Genomic DNA, 19,034 nt, shown 5'->3' with positions numbered 1-19,034 from the left:
GGAGGTTCCAATTTTATGCCCGTTTGCCTATCTTCCAGTCAACAGTCAGAAACCTTTCTCAAAGAGCTGCTGCACACTCAAGGTCATTCGGCAGTGAAATTTTATTGAACGTAAGGTTCCAAATGTTGACAAAATCATTCAGTAAAAAAAAAAAAAAAAAAAAAAAAAAAAAAGGCATGTGATAGAACAGTCCAAGGTACGACTCGGAGTGCCGAGTGAAGGGGGGCTTATCCAAAAACTATATAGATGAGAAAACCTTTAAATCAGCAAACCAGTGAATATTTAATGGTCACAGGTGTAAACAACAGGTTTGAAGTGATCAAACTCATACAGCATAATAAAAAAAATTACATTTACATATACACTCATGTGCAATATAGATGCCTTGTGCTAAAATTGGTGTATGTCTTGTATCCAACATTATCTAAACATCAGTGTCTGGCACGCTTCACTGATTGATTACCCTCGATAGCTGAAGCTCAATTCCTTTAAAAAAAAAAAAAAAACATCAAAAACACACACACACACACGATGGTGCAGCTATTTACACATTGATAATGGGAGGTTAAATGCTGCCAAGTTAGAAACGTATGAAGAACCCGTTTTTGTTGTTGTTTGTTTGGTTTTTTGTTTTGTTTTTTTGGTTATTGGATGTCTGCCCCCCCAACACCAAAAAAAGGAAAAAAAAAGAAAAAAGAAAACACACCTAGAATGTGAACACGCGCACGGACACACACACACACACACACACACACACACACACACACACACACACACACACACACACACACACACACACACACACACACACAATGTTGTATGATGCTCCATCAGCACAACATTACAGGCATGAGAAAGAACAGTCCAAGGTAGGACTCAGAGTGCCAAGTGAAGATACTTAAGGGGTTGAGTTATTTGTCTTTCAGCTCTTTGCCACATTTAGGACGCTGCCATTAGCCCCATGCCCACTGCTTGGGCGGAGGTGTCAGGGGCGGGCCGACATCAAAAACCGCATTGTGCCCGACTGCTGAGCAGATGAAGTAGAGGTTGGCGCCCAGCATGACCAGTATGGGGAAGAAAGAGAACCCGAAGCCGAAGCCCCTCACAGCGCTGCCCAGTGCGAGACACAGCCAGTAAATCAGCCTGGGGGGTGGGGGGCAAAAGCAGAGGAAATGCTGTTTGATTTAAAAAAAAAAAATTCTTAATAATATCAAAGATGTGATCATCTTTAAAATATGTCACTCAGATTGACTTCAAAGATTAACTTCTATTTCATGGATTTTTCAACCTGGGTCTATTGCTATTATGTGTGTGTGTGTGTGTGTGGTGTGTGTGTGTGTGTGTGTGTGTGTGTGTGTGTGTGTGTGTGGTGTGTGTGTGTGTGTGTGTGTGTGTGTGTGTGTGTGTGTGTGTGTGTGTGTTAGTTTAAATGAGTCAACACCCCCGAGTCACACTAACTGCCAGAACGCTCGTAGCACGGGCCGAGGCGGAGGATTAGCAGCAATCTTCCATTCCAGCTTATTAATTAATCAAAAACCCAGACAGAGCTTTAATTCATTTGAAAGCTTGACTCTTAGTCTTGTCCATCCAAATTGGAAGTCCCAAAAAACCAGTTTTATTTGTTGTTATCTATCGTCCTCCTGGTCGTTACTGTGAGTTTCTCTGTGAATTTTCAGACCTTTTGTCTGACTTAGTGCTTAGCTCAGATAAGATAATTATAGTGGGCGATTTTAACATCCACACAGATGCTGAGAATGACAGCCTCAACACTGCATTTAATCTATTATTAGACTCAACTGGCTTTTCTCAAAATGTAAATGAGTCCACCCACCACTTTAATCATATCTTAGATCTTGTTCTGACTTATGGTATGGAAATTGATGACTTAAGAGTATTCCCTGAAAACTCCCTTCTGTCTGATCATTTCTTAATAACATTTACATTTACTCTGATGGACTACCCAGCAGTGGGGAATATGTTTCATTACACTAGAAGTCTTTCAGAAAGCGCTGTAACTAGGTTTAAGGATATGATTCCTTCTTTATGTTCTCTAATGCCATATACCAACACAGGGCAGAGTAGCTACCTAAACTCTGTAAGTGAGATAGAGTATCTCGTCAATAGTTTTACATCCTCATTGAAGACAACTTTGGATGCTGTAGCTCCTCTGAAAAAGAGAGCATTAAATCAGAAGTGCCTGACTCCGTGGTATAACTCACAAACTTACAGCTTAAAGCAGATAACCCGTAAGTTGGAGAGGAAATGGCGTCTCACTAATTTAGAAGATCTTCACTTAGCCTGGAAAAAGAGTCTGTTGCTCTATAAAAAAAAGCCCTCCGTAAAGCTAGGACATCTTACTACTCATCACTAATTGAAGAAAATAAGAACAACCCCAGGTTTCTTTTCAGCACTGTAGCCAGGCTGACAAAGAGTCAGAGCTCTATTGAGCCAAGTATTCCTTTAACTTTAACTAGTAATGACTTCATGACTTTCTTTGCTAATAAAATTTTAACTATTAGAGAAAAAATTACTCCTAACCATCCCAAAGACGTATCGTTATCTTTGGCTGCTTTCAGTGATGCCGGTATTTGGTTAGACTCTTTCTCTCTGATTGTTCTGTATGAGTTATTTTCATTAGTTACTTCATACAAACCATCAACATGTCTTTTAGACCCCATTCCTACCAGGCTGCTCAAGGAAGCCCTACCATTATTTAATGCTTTGATCTTAAATATGATCAATCTATCTTTATTAGTTGGCTATGTACCACAGGCTTTTAAGGTGGCAGTAATTAAACCATTACTTAAAAAGCCATCACTTGACCCAGCTATCTTAGCTAATTATAGGCCAATCTCCAACCTTCCTTTTCTCTCAAAAATTCTTGAAAGGGTAGTTGTAAAACAGCTAACTGATCACCTGCAGAGGAATGGTCTATTTGAAGAGTTTCAGTCAGGTTTTAGAATTCATCATAGTACAGAAACAGCATTAGTGAAGGTTACAAATGATCTCTTATGGCCTCAGACAGTGGACTCATCTCTGTGCTTGTTCTGTTAGACCTCAGTGCTGCTTTTGATACTGTTGACCATAAAATTTTATTACAGAGATTAGAGCATGCCATAGGTATTAAAGGCACTGCGCTGGTTTGAATCATATTTATTTAATAGATTACAATTTGTTCATGTAAATGGGGAATCTTCTTCACAGCTAAGTTTAATTATGGAGTTCCACAAGGTTCTGTGCTAGGACCAATTTTATTCACTTTATACATGCTTCCCTTAGGCAGTATTATTAGACGGCATTGCTTAAATTTTCATTGTTACGCAGATGATACCCAGCTTTATCTATCCATGAAGCCAGAGGACACACACCAATTAGCTAAACTGCAAGATTGTCTTACAGACATAAAGACATGGATGACCTCTAATTTCCTGCTTTTAAACTCAGATAAAACTGAAGTTATTGTACTTGGCCCCACAAATCTTAGAAACATGGTGTCTAACCAGATCCTTACTCTGGATGGCATTACCCTGACCTCTAGTAATACTGTGAGAAATCTTGGAGTCATTTTTGATCAGGATATGTCATTCAAAGCGCATATTAAACAAATATGTAGGACTGCTTTTTTGCATTTACGCAATATCTCTAAAATCAGAAAGGTCTTGTCTCAGAGTGATGCTGAAAAACTAATTCATGCATTTATTTCCTCTAGGCTGGACTATTGTAATCATTATTATCACGTTGTCCTAAAAGTTCCCTGAAAAGCCTTCAGTTATTCAAAATGCTGCAGCTAGAGTACTAACGGGGACTAGAAGGAGAGAGCATATCTCACCCATATTGGCCTCTCTTCATTGGCTTCCTGTTAATTCTAGACTAGAATTTAAAATTCTTCTTCTTACTTATAAGGTTTTGAATAATCAGGTCCCATCTTATCTTAGGGACCTCATAGTACCATATCACCCCAATAGAGCGCTTCGCTCTCAGACTGCAGGCTTACTTGTAGTTCCTAGGGTTTGTAAGAGTAGAATGGGAGGCAGAGCCTTCAGCTTTCAGGCTCCTCTCCTGTGGAACCAGCTCCCAATTCAGATCAGGGAGACAGACACCCTCTCTACTTTTAAGATTAGGCTTAAAACTTTCCTTTTTGCTAAAGCTTATAGTTAGGGCTGGATCAGGTGACCCTGAACCATCCCTTAGTTATGCTGCTATAGACTGCTGGGGGTTCCCATGATGCACTGAGTGTTTCTTTCTCTTTTTGCTCTGTATGCACCACTCTGCATTTAATCATTAGTGATTGATCTCTGCTCCCCTCCACAGCATGTCTTTTCCTGGTTCTCTCACTCAGCCCCAACCAGTCCCAGCAGAAGACTGCCCCTCCCTGAGCCTGGTTCTGCTGGAGGTTTCTTCCTGTTAAAAGGGAGTTTTTCCTACCCACTGTCGCCAAGTGCTTGCTCACAGGGGGTCGTTTTGACCGTTGGGGTTTTTACGTAATTATTGTATGGCCTTGCCTTACAATATAAAGCGCCTTGGGGCAACTGTTTGTTGTGATTTGGCGCTATATAAATAAAATTGATTGATTGATTGATTGTGTGTGTGTGTATAGTGTAATTCTTCCAGAACTCACAACACTGACAGAGTCAACAGCAACAGTGGGGTAAAAAAGTATTTAGTCAGCCTCTGATTGTGCAAGTTCTCCTACTTAGAAAGATGAGAGAGGTCTGTAATTTTCATCATAGGTACACTTCAACTATGAGAGACAAAATGAGAAAAAAAAAAATCCAGAAAATCACATTGTAGGATTTTTAAATAATTTAATTGTAAACCATGGTGGAAAATAAGCATTTGGTCACCCACAAACAAGCAAGATTTCTGGCTCTCACAGACCTGTAACTTCTTAAAATTTTAAGAAGCTCTTCTGTCCACCTGTTACCTGTATTAATGGCACCTGTTGGAACTCGTTATCTGTATAAAAGACACCTGTCCACAGCCTCAAACAGTCAGACTCCAAACTCAACCATGGCCAAGACCAAAGAGCTGTCGAAGGACACCAGGAAGAAAATTGTAGATGTGCACCAGGCTGGGAAGAGTGAATCTACAATAGTCAAGCAGGTTGGTGTGAATAAATCAACTGTGGGAGCAATTGTAAGAAAATGGAAGACATATAAGACCACTGATAATCTCCCTCGATCTGGGGCTCCACGCAAGATGTCATCCCGTGGGGTCAAAATGATCATGAGAACAGTGAACAAAAATCCCAGAACTACACAGAGGGACCTGATGATGACCCTGCAGAGAGCTGGGACCAAAGTAACAATGGCTACACACTATGCAGAGAGGGACTCAAATCCTGCAGTGCCAGGCGTGTCCCCCTGCTTAAGCCAGTATGTGTCCAGGCCTGTCTGGTTTGCCAGAGAGCATATGGATGATCCAGAAGAGGATTGGGAGAATATCATGTGCTCAGATGAAACCAAAATAGAACATTTTGGTAAACACTCAACTCGTCGTGTTTGGAGGAAGAAGAATGCTGAGTTGCATCCCAAGAACACCATATCTACTGTGAAGCATGGGGGTGGAAACATCATGCTTTGGGGCTGTTTTTCTGCAAAGGGGACAGGAGACTGATCTGTGTTAAGGGAAGAATGAACGGGGCCATGTATCATGAGATTTTAAGCCAAAACCTTCTTCCATCAGTGAGAGCATTGAAGATGCAACGTGGCTGGGTCTTCCAGCATGACAATGATCCCAAACACACCGCTCAGGCAACGAAGGAGTGGTTCTCTAAAAAGCATTTCAAGGTCCTGGAGTCCCCCTCTAGCTGCCACCTTATCGTGGTGGGGGAGTTTGCGTACCCGGATGATCCTAGGAGCTATGTTGTCGGGAGCTTTGTGCTCCCTGTAGGGTCTCCAAAAGCAAACAGGTCCTAGGTGACGGGTCAGACTAAGGGCAGTTCAGAACCTCCATGACCAGTAAAAGATCAAGGACCGAGACGTCGCCCGGTATGACGGAGCCGGGTCCCACCCTGGAGCCAGGCCTGGGGTTGGGGCTCGCGCGAGAGCCTGGTGGTCGGGCCTAGCCCATGGGCCCGCGGGCTCAGCCCGAAGAGTGACGTGGGCCACCCTCCTGTGGGTTCACCACCTGCAGAGGGGGCCATGGGGGTGGGTGCAGAAAGGATTGGGTGGCGGTCGAGGACGGGTGGCCCGGTCCATGCTCACAGCCCCTGGCTGTTGGGATGTGGAATGTCACCTCGCTAGGGGGGAAGGAGCCTGAGCTTGTGCGGGAGGTTGAGAGATACCGACTAGAGATAGTCGGGCTCACCTTCACACACAGCCTTGGGCTCTGGTACCCAACTCCTGGAGAGGGGCTGGACGCTTCATTTTTCTTGGGTCGCCCACGGGGAGAAGCGGAGAGCTGGGGTCGCATTGCTTATTGCTCCCCAGCTCAGTCGCCAAGTGTTGGAGTTCACTCCGGTGAACGAGAGGGTCGCGTCCCTACGCCTTCGGGTCTGGGACAGGACTCTCATCGTTGTCTCGGTCTATGGGCCGAGCGGCAGTGCAGAGTACCCGACCTTCCTGGTGTCCCTGGGAGGGGTACTAGATAGCGCTCTGACTGGGGACTCCATTGTTCTCCTGGGGGATTTCAACGCCCATGTGGGCGGTGACAGTGATACCTGGAGGGGGGTGATCAGGAAGCACGGCCTCCCCGATCTGAACCCGAGTGGTGTTCAGTTGTTGGACTTCTGTGCTAGTCAGTTTGTCCATCACAAACACCATGTTCGAGCACAAGGGTATCCATAAGTGCACGTGGCACCAGGACACCCTGATCCGGAGGTCGATGATCGACTTTGTAGTCGTATCATCTGACCTTCGGCCACGTGTCTCGGACACTCGAGTGAAGAGAGGGGCAGAGCTGTCGATTGATCATCACCTGGTGGTGATTTGGATCTGCTGGGAGGGCAGGCCCAAACGTATCGTGAGGGTCTGCTGGGAACAACTGGCGGAACCCTCTGTCAGCGAGGCCTTCAACTCCCACCTCCGGGAGAGCTTCTCCCAGATCCCGGGGGAGGTTGGAGACATGGAGTCCGAGTGGACCTTGTTCTCCACCTCCATTGTCGATGCAGCTGCTCGTAGCTGTGGTCGCAAGGTCTCTGGTGCCTGTCGCGGCGGCAATCCCCAAACCCGGTGGTAGACACCGGAAGTAAGCGATGCCATCAAGCTGAAGAAGGAGTCCTACTTATCTTTGTTGGTAGGTGGAACCCCAGAGGCAGCTGACAGGTACCGGCAGGCCAAGCGTGCCGCAGCCCGTGCGGTTGCAGAGGCAAAAACTCGGGTCTGGGAGGAGTTCAGGGAGGCTATGGAGGAGGTCGGCCTCAAAGAGATTCTGGCAAACCGTCCGACACCTCAGGAGGCGGAAGCAGCTCTCCACCAGCACTGTTTACGGTGCGGGTGGGGAGCTGTTGACCCTGACTGGGAATGTTGTCGGGCGGTGGAAGGAGTACTTCAAGGACCTCCTCAATCCCATCGTCACGTCTTCCGAAGAGGAAGCAGAGAGTGGGGGCTCAGAGGCGGACTCATCCATTACCCGGGCCGAAGTCACCGAGGTGGTTAGAAAGCTACTCGGTGGAAAGGCTCCTGGGGTGGATGAAATCCGTCCTGAGTACCTTAAGTCTCTGGATGTTGTGGGGTTGTCTTGGCTGACACGCCTCTGCAACATCCCGTGGCGATCGGGGACAGTGCCTCTGGACTGGCAGACCGGGGTGGTGGTCCCTCTGTTTAAGAAGGGGGACCGGAGGGTGTGTTCCAACTACAGGGGGATCGCACTCCTCAGCCTCCCCGGTAAGGTCTATTCCAGAGTACTGGAGAGGAGAATTCGACCGATGGTCGAAGCTCGGATTCAGGAGGAGCAGTGTGGTTTTCGTCCTGGTCGCGGCACACTGGACCAGCTCTACACGCTCCATCGGGTGCTCGAGGGTTCATGGGAGTTCGCCCAACCAGTCCACATGTGTTTTGTGTCCAGCGTTGGGACCAGGAGGCAGAGCTGTGGTCTTATACACCTCTCTGCAGCTTCTCTCCCCCTGCCATCCCCTCATTACCCCATCCCCGTAGAGACGGTGCCTGCTCCCAGACCACCAATAACCAGCAAAAATCTATTTAAGCATAAAAATTCAAAAAGAAAAAATAATATAGCACCTTCAATTGCACCACAGACTAAAACAGTTAAATGTGGTCTATTAAACATTAGGTCTCTCTCTTCTAAGTCCCTGTTGGTAAATGATATAATAATTGATCAACGTATTGATTTATTCTGCCTAACAGAAACCTGGTTACAGCAGGATGAATATGTTAGTTTAAATGAGTCAACACCCCCGAGTCACACTAACTGTCAGAATGCTCGTAGCACGGGCCGTGGCGGAGGATTAGCAGCAATCTTCCATTCCAGCTTATTAATTAATCAAAAACCTAGACAGAGCTTTAATTCATTTAAAAGCTTGTCTCTTAGTCTTGTCCATCCAAATTGGAAGTCCCAAAAACCAGTTTTATTTGTTATTATCTATCGTCCACCTGGTCGTTACTGTGAGTTTCTCTGTGAATTTTCAGACCTTTTGTCTGACTTAGTGCTTAGCTCAGATAAGATAATTATAGTGGGCGATTTTAACATCCACACAGATGCTGAGAATGACAGCCTCAACACTGCATTTAATCTATTATTAGACTCTATCGGCTTTGCTCAAAAAGTAAATGAGTCCACCCACCACTTTAATCATATTTTAGATCTTGTTCTGACTTATGGTATGGAAATAGAAGACTTAACAGTATTCCCTGAAAACTCCCTTCTGTCTGATCATTTTTTAATAACATTTACATTTACCCTGATGGACTACCCTGCAGTGGGGAATAAGTTTCATTACACTAGAAGTCTTTCAGAAAGCGCTGTAACTAGGTTTAAGGATATGATTCCTTCTTTATGTTCTCTAATGTCATATACCACACAGAGCAGAGTAGCTACCTAAACTCTGTAAGGGAGTTAGAGTATCTCGTCAATAGTTTTACATCCTCTTTGAAGACAACTTTGGATGCTGTAGCTCCTCTGAAAAAGAGAGCTTTAAATCAGAAGTGTCTGACTCCATGGTATAACTCACAAACTCGTAGCTTAAAGCAGATAACCCGTAAGTTGGAGAGGAAATGGCGTCTCACTAATTTAGAAGATCTTCACTTAGCCTGGAAAAAGAGTTTGTTGCTCTATAAAAAAGCCCTCCGTAAAGGTAGGACATCTTTCTACTCATCACTAATTGAAGAAAATAAGAATAACCTCAGGTTTCTTTTCAGCACTGTAGCCAGGCTGACAAAGAGTCAGAGCTCTATTGAGCTGAGTATTCCATTAACTTTAACTAGTAATGACTTCATGACTTTCTTTGCTAACAAAATTTTGACTATTAGAGAAAAATTACTCATAACCATCCCAAAGATGTATCGTTATCTTGGCTGCTTTCAGTGATGCCGGTATTTGGTTAGACTCTTTCTCTCCGATTGTTCTGTCGGAGTTATTTTCATTAGTTACTTCATCCAAACCATCAACATGTTTATTAGACCCCATTCCTGCCAGGCTGCTCAAGGAAGTCCTACCATTATTTAATGCTTCAATCTTAAATATGATCAATCTATCTTTGTTAGTTGGTTATGTACCACAGGCCTTTAAGGTGGCAGTAATTAAACCATTACTTAAAAAGCCATCACTTGACCCAGCTATCTTAGCTAATTATAGGCCAATCTCCAACCTTCCTTTTCTCTCAAAGATTCTTGAGAGGGTAGTTGTAAAACAGCTAACTGATCACCTGCAGAGGAATGGTCTATTTGAAGAGTTTCAGTCAGGTTTAGAATTCATCATAGTACAGAAACAGCATTAGTGAAGGTTACAAATGATGGCTTCTTATGGCTTCGGACAGTGGACTTATCTCTGTGCTTGTTCTGTTGGACCTCAGTGCTGCTTTTGATACTGTTGACCATAAAATTTTATTACAGAGATTAGAGCATGTCATAGGTATTAAAGGCACTGCGCTGCGGTGGATTGAATCATATTTGTCTAATAGATTACAGCTTGTTCATGTAAATGGGGAATCTTCTTCACAGACTAAAGTTAATTATGGAGTGCCACAAGGTTCTGTGCTAGGACCAATTTTATTCACTTTATACATGCTTCCCTTAGGCAGTATTATTAGACGGTATTGCTTAAATTTTCATTGTTACGCAGATGATACCCAGCTTTATCTATCCATGAAGCCAGAGGATACACACCAATTAGCTAAACTGCAGGATTGTCTTACAGACATAAAGACATGGATGACCTCTAATTTCCTGCTTTTAAACTCAGATAAAACTGAAGTTATTGTACTTGGCCCCACAAATCTTAGAAGCATGGTGTCTAACCAGATCGTTACTCTGGATGGCATTTCCCTGTTCTCTAGTAATACTGTGAGAAATCTTGGAGTCATTTTTGATCAGGATATGTCATTCAAAGCGCATATTAAACAAATATGTAGGACTGCCTTTTTGCATTTACGCAATATCTCTAAAATCAGAAAGGTCTTGTCTCAGAGTGATGCTGAGAAACTAATTCATGCATTTATTTCCTCTAGGCTGGACTATTGTAATTCATTATTATCAGGTTGTCCTAAAAGTTCCCTAAAAAGCCTTCAGTTGGTTCAGAATGCTGCAGCTAGAGTACTGACGGGGACTAGCAGGAGAGAGCATATCTCACCCGTGTTGGCCTCTCTTCATTGGCTTCCTGTTAATTCTAGAATAGAATTTAAAATTCTTCTTCTTACTTATAAGGTTTTGAATAATCAGGTCCCATCTTATCTTAGGGACCTCATAGTACCATATTACCCCATTAGAGCGCTTCGCTCTCAGACTGCGGGCTTACTTGTAGTTCCTAGGGTTTGTAAGAGTAGAATGGGAGGCAGAGCCTTCAGCTTTCAGGCTCCTCTCCTGTGGAACCAGCTCCCAATTCAGATCAGGGAGACAGATACCCTCTCTACTTTTAAGATTAGGCTTAAAACTTTCCTTTTCGCTAAGGCTTAAAGTTAGGGCTGGATCGGGTGACCCTGGACCATCCCTTGGTTATGCTGCTTTAGACGTAGATTGTGGGGGGGTTCCCATGATGCACTGTTTCTTTCTCTTTTTGCTCCGTATGCATCACTCTGCATTTAATCATTAGTGATCGATCTCTGCCCCCCTTCACGGCATGTCTTTTTCCTGGTTTTTTCCCTCAGCCCCAACCAGTCTCAGCAGAAGACTGCCCCTCCCTGAGCCTGGTTCTGCTGGAGGTTTCTTCCTATTAAAAGGGAGTTTTTCCTTCCCACTGTGGCCAAGTGCTTGCTCATAGGGGGTCGTTTTGACCGTTGGGGTTTTTCATAATTATTGTATGGCCTTGCCTTACAATATGGAGCGCCTTGGGGCAACTGTTTGTTGTGATTTGGCGCTATATAAGAAAAAAGTTGATTGATTGATTGATTGATCTGGAGAAGGCGTTCGACCGTGTCCCTCTGGGCGCCCTGTGGGGAGTGCTCCGGGAGTACGGGGTCCAGGGTCCTTTGCTAAGGGCTATCCAGGTCCCTGCACGACCACAGCAGGAGTTTGGTTCGCATTGCCGGTAGTAAGTCAAACCTGTTTCCAGTGCACGTTGGCCTCCGCCAGGGCTGCCCTTTGTCACCGGTTTGGTTCATTATTTTTATGGACAGAATTTCTAGGCCCAGCCAGGGTGTAGAGGGGGTCTGGTTTGGGAACCACAGAATCTCATCTCTGCTGTTTGCAGATGATGTGGTTCTGTTGGCTTCGTCAAATCAGGACCTTCAGCGTGCACTGGGGCGGTTTGCAGCAGAGTGTGAAGCGTCCGGGATGAAAATCAGCATCCAAGGCCATGGTTCTCGACCGGAAAAAGGTGCTTTGCCCTCTTCAGTTCGGTGAGTGTCCTTGCCTCAAGTGGAGGAGTTAAGTATCTTGGGGTCTTGTTCACGAGTTTTTTATCTTGATGGATCACTAATGGAATCTATTTTTGTCGCGAGCAGAATGGTGAAGAGACGAGTTAAATGTGTGTTATGTTACATGTGTTAAATGTTGGTGTGAATGAATGGAGCACCGCGGTTTTCAACTTTTCAAATATTATTATTATTATTCTTGTTGGTGGGACAAAGCACTGGAGTTCTTTGGTTTACGTTAAGAAACGCACCCGAAGTAGACAAACACAGAAGGACTTATTTTAAAGCACTGCGTTTATTTGCTCTTTTATTATGGCTTGTCTTTGTGTGTGTGTGTGTGTGTGTGTGTGTGTGTGTCTCTCTCTTGGTGGACCATTTGTGGGATTTATTTTTGTCACGGTCAGAATGCTGAAGAGACCTGAATAAATGCAGTGCTGTGATTCTTTCAACTTTTGAAATAAGTTATTTTTTTTGTTGGTGGGACAAGTGCCAGTGTCTTTTGGTTCCAGCTGACAAACAAACCCAGAGCAGACGAGGGGCTTCTTTAAAAACGCTGCGTTTATTCAGCCACAATAAGGAATTAAAAGTATTTCCAGATGTTGTTTTCCAAAATAAGGGTGCTTTATGTGGATAACACTTTTCGTCAGGCTGTGATGATGAATCCGACTGAAACGACGTAACAGGTAAGCTTAATAGATTTTATATTTACCAAACCTGTGAATGATTTTAATATTTGAAACATTCCGAACTGCATGAATGGTCACGTGAGGACTGCAGTTTTTGCTTTAGCTGCTGCGTGATGGACAGCAGTGGGTTAGCACCTCCCTTTTGTTACTGTTCCATTATTTTGGTACCCCAAGCGAACGGTGCAGAAAAACTGGTACAGTATGGGTTGGCTTTGTTGGTACCTAATGTGGACATAGAAATGTACAAAATAGCGTACCATACTGACCCAGACCGCTTAGTGAAAATGGGGCTTAAGCATCACTTTTTTGTAAGCTGACATTTAGCAAACATTTTGACATTAAGCAAGTTTTAAATACAGGCATCGTCCCTGTTTTACAATGAATAGAAACCACAACAGTCAAATGATGTACAATTAAGAAGTCATCTTTTCCCCACCAGTAAAATGATAAGTTTATAAAAACTAACTTTGGCCTATGGAGTGTTGCATAGTTAATCTAGTTTTTCCAGAATAACATAAATCCATATTATGAGCACACTCATAAAGTAAAAGTTGAACTTTAAAGTTAAAGTTGAACTTTACTGATAACATTTCTGTAATAGTCTTTTTAGCTCCCATCAGCAATGAATTTTAAAAATTTTTTTTTCTTTTCAACCACTGTCTTACTTCAGCCTTTGTTTTAGTCAGCCAATCCCAAACTTAAAAACACCACAGCCTACGCTGAAATCTGAAAAGCTCCTCTAATCACAATTTTGATCTATATGAGACTAAGATGATATATATCTACATCTAGATAGATATTTTTGTTAAACTAGGTCATCTAAATGAAGCCTGTATTATTTTATTACATTTTTAAAATCAAATATAATCAGGGAAATTGTAAATATAATTATAAATATATGTAAATAAATTATATATAAATAAACTGTTACAAAACGTAACATCAAAGTTACTTTTCCTTTATTTTTAATGACCTTGCATGGCCCAGACGTTGGGAATCATTGCACTAAATCATAAGTTGACTGTCAATGAGGAGCTACTTATCTCCTTTAAAATGTGATGAACAAAGTTAATGTTACTGATCAGGCTTTAAGGTCTAGTCACTTAAATTTGCACAAGGCTCTAAGATCATTCACATTTCAGGATATACACACACACACACACACACACACACACACACACACATTACCAGGAACAGTGTCAGTGCCTTCGGCTGACTTTCATTTCATTATTTACTAGCGGTCTTGGAGAAATTCTATTGTACCTGCATTAAAGGCTAAATGTCCACCAGGTGGAAATATTACTCCATTTCAAGAACCTTGGGCTGACTATCCTGTTGCTTATAAGTAATAGATTATGATGACTTCCTTCTCTTGGTCCAACTTATGGTTTTGTAACTAATACCAAAGTGCCATTATGATCATTTGGAAGACTGCTGTTACCCATATGTTATTTTTTGCACTAGCATCCTAAAACAAACAAATCCAAACATTTGATGATAATTCTGTGTAATCGTACCTCCCAAAAGCAAATATGATGGTCAGCAGTGGCACCAGCTTGAGCAGGTCCTGGCTGACATACGTTGCCATGACAGCAAGCTGCAGGAAGTAGAAGACGAAGAGAGGGAGCGATTCATGGACAAAGTGCCAGTGCACGGCCACGTGCTTGTTCAGCAGACTGGTGTTGTAGAGTGGTTCCAGTACACTGTAATGTAGCCTGGCCACGCCCTGCACCAGCACACCTGCACAGACACAACATGTATAGTTAGCAACGCAAGCAAGAGAAGAAGAGAGCAATATGTGCAAATATTTCTACTTATAATAAGTGCAAGGAAGTAATACTTAGTGATGATTCCGATGTGGATTATTAGCTTCATTAGCACTGCCAACAAAACATTTTTTTGTCATGCACAAATGCATGTATGCTGACTACGACAGCATTTTAGGGCCACATTAAGGTTTTGTTGTTGTTTTTTTACTTTGAGAATAAAGTCACAATTTTACAAGAATAAAAACTCATAATTTTAGACCAAAAAACAAACAAACAAAAAAACAAAACAAAACATAATTTTACTAATATAAAACTGTATTTATCTGAGAAGCGATAACCCTGCAGACTGCCCATTCCAGCCGTCTCTGCCTCCATGAAAGAGGCAATTTCGGGAGCTACTAATCTGCGAACTCTGTGTGGTTCCTCCTCAGCAACAGACACATTTTCTTGCATATTCTTTTCAAAGTTTTGATACAAATGATAATGTGGTGCTGATGGGTCAAAAGGTGAAGTTCCTTATTTGCAGTGGTGGGCACACTTCCGATAATCCGATAACAGATAATTATCGAAGACAGTGTTTTCATTATCGGATTATCTTTTTAGATAAATTTAAAAACCATCATCGGACTAATTATCTTCCGATGAATTACCATCCGATAACTTTTAGACCGATAACGTACTAAACTAAGATGAACAGTGAAAAACATTTAGAAATCTGTTAAAGCTGTTGAGACCTACCTGTTAAAAGTTTTCTAATAGGCATGTTGTTCTACCCTCTGCAAACAGAAACCACTATAGTCTATAAGCAAAGGAGAACTGGCGACCAAAAAAAAAAGTCATTTCCTTTAACACCATACTAATATAATCACAATATCACCAAGTCATCCAGAGGCATACATGTTTAACTTATGGCTCAAATTTTAACCACTCATTTTAGACAAGTTATTTAAAATTATTGTCATGTCTGAGGTTTATAAAGTGAAAATATCAGATATATGTTTTCGTTTTAAAGTAATGTGCTAATTTTTAAGGTTTTGCAAGCACATGCTGTGCCAGGCAGCAATGCATTATGGGTAGCATAAGGTAATCTCAGACGTTCACGACAGGACAAATGCATTTCAGACACTCTGTTCAAGGTCCACAGATAACAGCATTTAACTCTAGTGCCTAAAACTCTCGTGAATATATTCTCTGGGTTTATAGACGTTAGTGTATTTGCGTTTGTTAAATTCCACGCATCTTAAATGTAACAGACACGGATTATCTGGAATTTTGACATTTTTTCAAGGCCGCTACTGCCATCTACTGATCAGGAGTGTTCATGGCAGTATTAAACGTCTGGATACATGGCTGCTCTCAAAGTGTTGGTATTGTCCATTGTCCAGGCGCTTTTTGTGTGCATATAGTTGTTAACTTTGTATTCTAAAACTACGGTTAGAAGTAATTCCGACTCCTTATCGGTCCACACGAACGAGGTTGGCGCCATGTTTTTAGTTTTTGTGGAAGTGACGACAAGAGAATAAGGCTCCTGATTGGATAGAATTTTAATCAGTACCGCCACCCAAAGGTTTGGCAGACTAATTACAACACATTTATACAGTTCAATGTGGATGGATTTTTTTTTAAACGACGTAGTGTGGATGAAGTTTTTCCCCAAACTGAAAGGGTAAGATATTTGGTTTTACAAATACCCGACAACGTGTGTACATGGCCTTATGTCTGTGAAAGGCACTATATAAATAAATTTACTTACTTACTTACTAATATTGAGTGCATGTTTTACAACATCATAAAAGTTTTAAAACATGCAATTGCGATGACACTTCCAGGGCTCTGTAAAAATGCCTGTTTTTACAAATAAAAATGGAATATTTTACAAAAGCACATTTATCTTTAAACCAACACACGACACACGTCACATTAACGTGTTGGTTTACATAATGGATTACTGAACCAATCACTGTTTAGCACTTTTACCCAGAATGCTTTGCGGTCTGTGTTTGTTACAAAACCTCAGAATTAGTGTCTTATTCAACATTAAAAGATATATGTTATATTTTATCTTTGTACAATTGACATTAATGGAGTTATTCTATCAGTATTTTCAAAAAACCATAAGTTAGTATGACTTTATTTTTCAAGACCTCCACCTGACCGGAGTGTTGAAATTAATAGGGAGCTGGCCTTATGGCTGCTCTCAGTGTGCCTCTGTTGTGGGAGTGCTGTTGTAAACAAGAGCTTCCAGCAGGGGCAGACTGTTGAAAGAAAAATGATTATGATTAGTTAAGAGTTGATTTCGTGGGTGCTCTCAGGATTTGTCTGTGCTGCTTCTTGCAGGGGGCAGCATGGTCAAACATTCTTGCTTATTCTTTAGGTCTTTTACTGCTTTTGATGCTTTCAAAAGCGATTGTATTAAAAATCAATTTCAGCTCTTTAGTAACTGCAAATGTCCCATAGACAACACCGGAATTTATCAGTTATCGATTATCTGTAACTCCCGATACATTTTTGGGTGGTTTATCGGTTTATCTTTATCAAAGATAACTTTTCAGTTATCTTATTATCTGTTATCGAAGTTAATTTTTTGGTTATCTGTGCCCACCACTGCTTATTTGTAAAACCTACACTGAAGTACAACTTCACAAAGTGCCCACAGATCTCATTTGAGATGCAGCGTTTTTCTCTCATAAAATTGTGACTTTATTCTCGTAATATTATTTTTTTTGTTCCTCATAAAATTCCGAGTTTATTCTGAAAGTCTTAAAAAAAAAAAAAAACTCAATGTAGCGCTAAAATGCCATCGTAGCTGACTAATGCCTGGCTGGAATTTTCATTTTGTGGTTCCTTATAATGTCACATCTCTAAAAAGGTAGCATTAGCAGACATTTGATTAGCGTTTGGTGTTGTCCTCTGACGGAAATAAAAGGAAACACCAACAGATCACCACGCGGGTGGCGTGTGTCTTACCGAGCAGGATGGGGATGGTGGCAAAGAAGGCGCAGTGCAGTGTGTAGACCACCCTCAGGGGGGTGCTCTGCAGCAGCGGTGGGTCAAAGGGGAGGAAGGTGTATCCAGCCCACACCAGCAAAGGGAAGAGGATTCCTGCAGCTACCGTCCCCAGAATCAGCTTCAGTTTTTCTCTGCATAAATCTTTACACAGGTCTGACGGGGCAGAAAACAAAAACAAGTTTTGTTGTGTGACTCAAAGCGGCGGTTGTCTTTAACGAGCGAGGAAGATGACTAAGAAACCGAGCAGAATGATTTGTGTCAAGACTTGCAATCACCTGATTAGACAGACGACGATTAAACCAAATTTATTTTCCTGTTGGGAACAAAAGTAGAAAAGCAAAAGATGACAAACAGTGTGCAGAGGTTTGAAACATGCTCAGTAAAGCTTTCATTCATTATTTATTTTAGTTGGTCAAATTTACTGTCATTGACTCCACCAACCAACTGGGGCAGCAGTGACGTGACCACCGGAGTCTGCCGGTGCAAACCAAATCTTACCAGGGAAGAGCTGTTTGAATTCTGAGCCAATTTCAAAACATTTTCTTTTATGCTTCTGGTATTTCAAAAAAAAAAACCTTATGACATCACAGAGACATTAAACTCATCTTTTAAAAGTCTGTTCATACCCTGATGGGGGCTGCGTGTTCTCCACGTGCAACTTCTAGTTTAGTCCTTACAGCAACATCAACCGCCCAAAACTAACTAACTAAAAACTAAAGCCCCTTACGTGTGGCGTCATGATGATGCAGCAATGTCTGCGTCAGGTGCGCGCATCAGGGGAGCAGAGAGGAGGTGAGGACAAAGAGGAGCTGCAGGCAGTTTGTCTACAGACAGATTGTGCACTCTGATTTCTCTTCTAATTATTTGTTCTTGTTCTGAGCTGCAGGTCTGCTCTCTGATTTCTGTTATAGTTTATCTTTGTTCCTTTGACCGCGAGCTATGTGCAAGTGTGAATGAACCGTCCGTGAGTAAATGTGGAGATGTCAGGACTTTTTACTGGATGTGGGCATGTCCTGTCTCTGGCAATCAGTCTGTGAGCAGGACTTTTATGGACTTTATTTAAACATAGTTGTGAGAGAACTTAAGAGCGCGTAGCAGCTGCAGCAGCTGCAATCAGCATTTTTTTTTCTGTGGTCTTTGTGCGTGTAGTTTTTACTGTATTGTGTACACGGTATAAAAACAATCCTGCATGATTTATACTTCAGGAACAATGGAACACAGCAGGAATCAAACTGGCATCAGGTAACGTCGTATTGTGAGGGTGTGGCTTCCAGTCACGTTGCCCTGACTTGTGTTGCAACCACTTAATTTCTGCGTCGAGCACAGGACGCAAAAAAATTAAACATGTTTAATTTTTGGCATCCGATTCGCTTCATCTTTTACGTCCCTTGCGCTGTTGTGGCGTTGAGCTGCATCGTCTCTGCACTAGGTTGCTTCCACATGGCGTCGTCATGACACTGCACAACGCAACTCGAAGCGGACCCAGTGTAGAAGGGGCTTAACAACACATCAAACATGGATTCTGTGAGAAGGCTGTAATTTTAACTTGTTACATTACAAAAAGTTTGCAGCCCATGAAGTCAGCTGAAAGTCACTCCACAAACA

The 19,034-nt window shown here is 42.3% G+C and overlaps 1 protein-coding gene across 2 annotated transcripts in view; it reads right to left on the bottom strand.

The window, feature by feature from the left end:
- Positions 1–257: 257 nt before the first annotated feature.
- LOC117502127 (transmembrane protein 79-like) overlaps positions 258–19,034 on the bottom strand; it is a 29,242-nt gene continuing 10,465 nt past the window's right edge. For both annotated transcript variants that reach the window (XM_034161135.1, XM_034161136.1), the window contains exons 3-5: positions 17,388–17,582; positions 14,169–14,391; positions 258–1,143 (exon numbers count right to left, since the gene is read on the bottom strand). In XM_034161135.1, the coding sequence (XP_034017026.1) occupies positions 954–1,143; positions 14,169–14,391; positions 17,388–17,582 (608 nt within the window). In that variant the 3' untranslated portion in view covers positions 258–953. The remainder of the gene's footprint in view (positions 1,144–14,168; positions 14,392–17,387; positions 17,583–19,034) is intronic.

The sequence above is a fragment of the Thalassophryne amazonica genome, chromosome 20, assembly GCF_902500255.1.
Source record: "Thalassophryne amazonica chromosome 20, fThaAma1.1, whole genome shotgun sequence".
Lineage (NCBI taxonomy): Eukaryota > Metazoa > Chordata > Actinopteri > Batrachoidiformes > Batrachoididae > Thalassophryne > Thalassophryne amazonica.
The sequence above is the reverse complement of the archived record's forward strand: the minus strand, read 5'-3'. Positions and strand labels throughout refer to the sequence as shown.